Source organism: Penaeus japonicus, unplaced genomic scaffold (genome assembly GCF_977035675.1).
Source record: "Penaeus japonicus unplaced genomic scaffold, GWHDUDI00000001_assembly GWHDUDI00000019, whole genome shotgun sequence".
NCBI classification, from domain to species: Eukaryota; Metazoa; Arthropoda; class Malacostraca; order Decapoda; family Penaeidae; genus Penaeus; species Penaeus japonicus.
Window position 1 is genome coordinate 27,902,933 of NW_028234421.1, and position 2,500 is coordinate 27,905,432.

The window sequence follows — 2,500 nt, forward strand, 5'->3', positions numbered from 1 at the left end:
CATCTTGTTATTATTGTTTTCTTTGATAATCTTTGATTGTATGATTTTTCTTCAAAATTTGTTTTCTTTGGTATTGTTGTATTTATGATTTTATTTTTACGTGGATTTCTTATTATTTTTGTAACTTTTCTTCCTTTTGTCCCTTAATATTTACCACTGTGATTATTAGGAGTAGTGTTCTTATCATTATTATAATTAGCCATTTTTTTGCCTTGATTTGATTTTCTTCTTGGTTGTTTTGTATTTTTCCTCCATTTATTTTTGTAATTTGTCAATATTGTGCTTTTCTTTTCATTTTTTTCCTATCCCTTTTTTTTTATTTATTTATTTTTTATTTGTTTATTTATCAAATTATTTTTTTAAAATATAACATTAAGAACTTGATAACCAAAGCTAAATGTTTGATGAAAAGAAAGAAGGAAGAAGCAAGAACTGAAATTGGGGGGGGAAGTATATTTATAGGAAAGATGATGAATTAGAAATAAAAAATATTGCATTAAATTTTTTTGGCAAAATCAATCGAGTCATAATAAATAAAAAGTTGAATAGATAAAAAAAGTGAACCATCTAGCTATTGACAGCTACTTCTGTGTGTCTATGCTTCTCATAATATTCCATCCTCTCCCAGAGTGAACTGTTTCATTTTTCTTGAGAGTCTAACCTCTCTTTGCTTCTCCAGGTGGGCTACCTCAGCCTTGGAGCCAGCTTCAGTGGAGGTCTGTCGCCACAGCCCTCCTCCAGCGTGGAGTGTGAGCGCCGTGTCAGCCCCCTGGATCCCAACCTCTCCTCGGCAGCCAGATACTCCCCCCCTCCCCCCTACAATAGTCCTATGGGAGGTATAGAGGGCTCCCTGGACCACCCAGACTCTCCCATGGAGGACCTGTCACATGGGAGCTCCCTGCCTCGCTTTCCAGTGGGTGTGAGCAGTAGCATGCCCTCTGGGACCCCAAGCCTGGTGGTCTCGGAAGCACACCGAGCTACACCAGATGACCACGACCCTGGCAGTCGAGGGGCGAGTAGCCTAGGTGTCTCAAACAGCCTCTTCTCAACACAACGCATCTTGGGGCGAGCGCAACCAAGATGGAGTTCACCCCACATAGTTACAGATGAAGATGATGAAGATGAGGATGACGAAGATGATGATGATGAAGAGGAGGAAGAGGAGGAGGAAGAGGATAGTACACCTCCAACACCTATAGAAAGTGTGTGGGCCAAGCAGAGGAAGCTGAATCTTGGGGAGGTGGCTCGCAGCTCTGCACTCCAGGCTGGCCCCAGTGGCATTCAAGGGGCTCCCCAGCCTGGGCCCAGCGGAATTGAGGCTGTGCGCATTGCTGACCCCAATGAGGTGGAGTCTGTCCACTGTGCAGGGCCCAGTGGTATTGAGGCTGTGCACTGTGCTGGGCCCAGTGGCCTGCAAGATTTAGCAAGGCCAGGCCCCAGCAGTAACCTCCACACAGCCCCTCAACCTAGCCCAAGCATTCTCCAGGCTATCCCACAGCCGAGTCCTTCAGGGGACGGGATGGTGTCCCAGACCAATAGATGTAGATCTCCAGACAGTGACACAGACAGTGAGAGTGATTCCCCTGAAAACTTGCCTCCGTTCAGCTCCAGCCCAGGGCCCTCTGGGATCGGCAGCCAGTTAGTCCGGCTGAGTGATGGGGAGGCGGAGGCACTCGTAGGGAACGTGTCAGGTTGTGAGGCCAGCAGCAGCATCAGGGGACAGGCCTCCCCTCTGGGCTCCCCAAGAACACCTGCTGATAACTGCATTGTCTCATCATCCACTGGTCACATTGACTCCATACCTCCAACTCCTGCTGAATTTCAAGGAAACGATGTTTCAGGGCCAAGCAGTCCTGTTTCCCCTAGTCTAGCCAGTGTAGCCATTCTGGATTCAACAGTTGACTCTACAAGTGGAAGAGGAATAATGGACCCTCAGGGTGACTCGTCAGATGATGATTCTGATGACAATCTGGCACCATCTGACCAGATGCAGTTACCAGTCATGGCAGATGAAGGAGCAGAAATATCCACATCAGAAATTGGTTTGCAGCACAGTGATGACAGCCAAGATGTTGGTATGCTTGTCAGCCCACAGGGCATGTTCACAAGTGGCCGTGCAAGTGCTAACAGATTTATTGAGCAGTTCTCTCTCTCTTTGTCACACTTTTCTTCCAACTCTCTTGATGCCAGCTTATCTGGAGATGTCAGTGACCAAAGGACACCCCAGAACACACCTCCACCTCCTCCAGATCCAGGACCATATCTAGACGACCCTCTGGCAATTCCTGGCCCTAGCAGGCTCTCATTACCATGCCCAGAGCAGCCAGTGAGCAGTCAGGCCCAGGCAGCCCCAACAGTAAGCCAGGGAAACGATTTTCCCTCGACGTCCGGTACACAGATGTTAACACACCCGGTTGAGGTTCTGGACAGTAGTCTGCCACTTCTTCATATCTCCTCAGAGTTGCCTGTTTGCAGCTCAGCACAAGATAATAACCAGTTA

At 47.4% G+C, this 2,500-nt stretch overlaps 1 protein-coding gene across 3 annotated transcripts in view; it reads left to right on the plus strand.

Moving 5' to 3' along the window:
• The window catches only part of LOC122246906 (uncharacterized), a 29,486-nt gene that overhangs the window by 5,290 nt on the left and 21,696 nt on the right, over nucleotides 1-2,500 (plus strand). For all 3 annotated transcript variants that reach the window (XM_043005717.2, XM_086547593.1, XM_043005716.2), the window contains exon 3: nucleotides 680-2,500. This exon is cut by the window's right edge and continues 372 nt beyond it. In XM_043005717.2, the coding sequence (XP_042861651.1) occupies nucleotides 680-2,500 (1,821 nt within the window). The remainder of the gene's footprint in view (nucleotides 1-679) is intronic.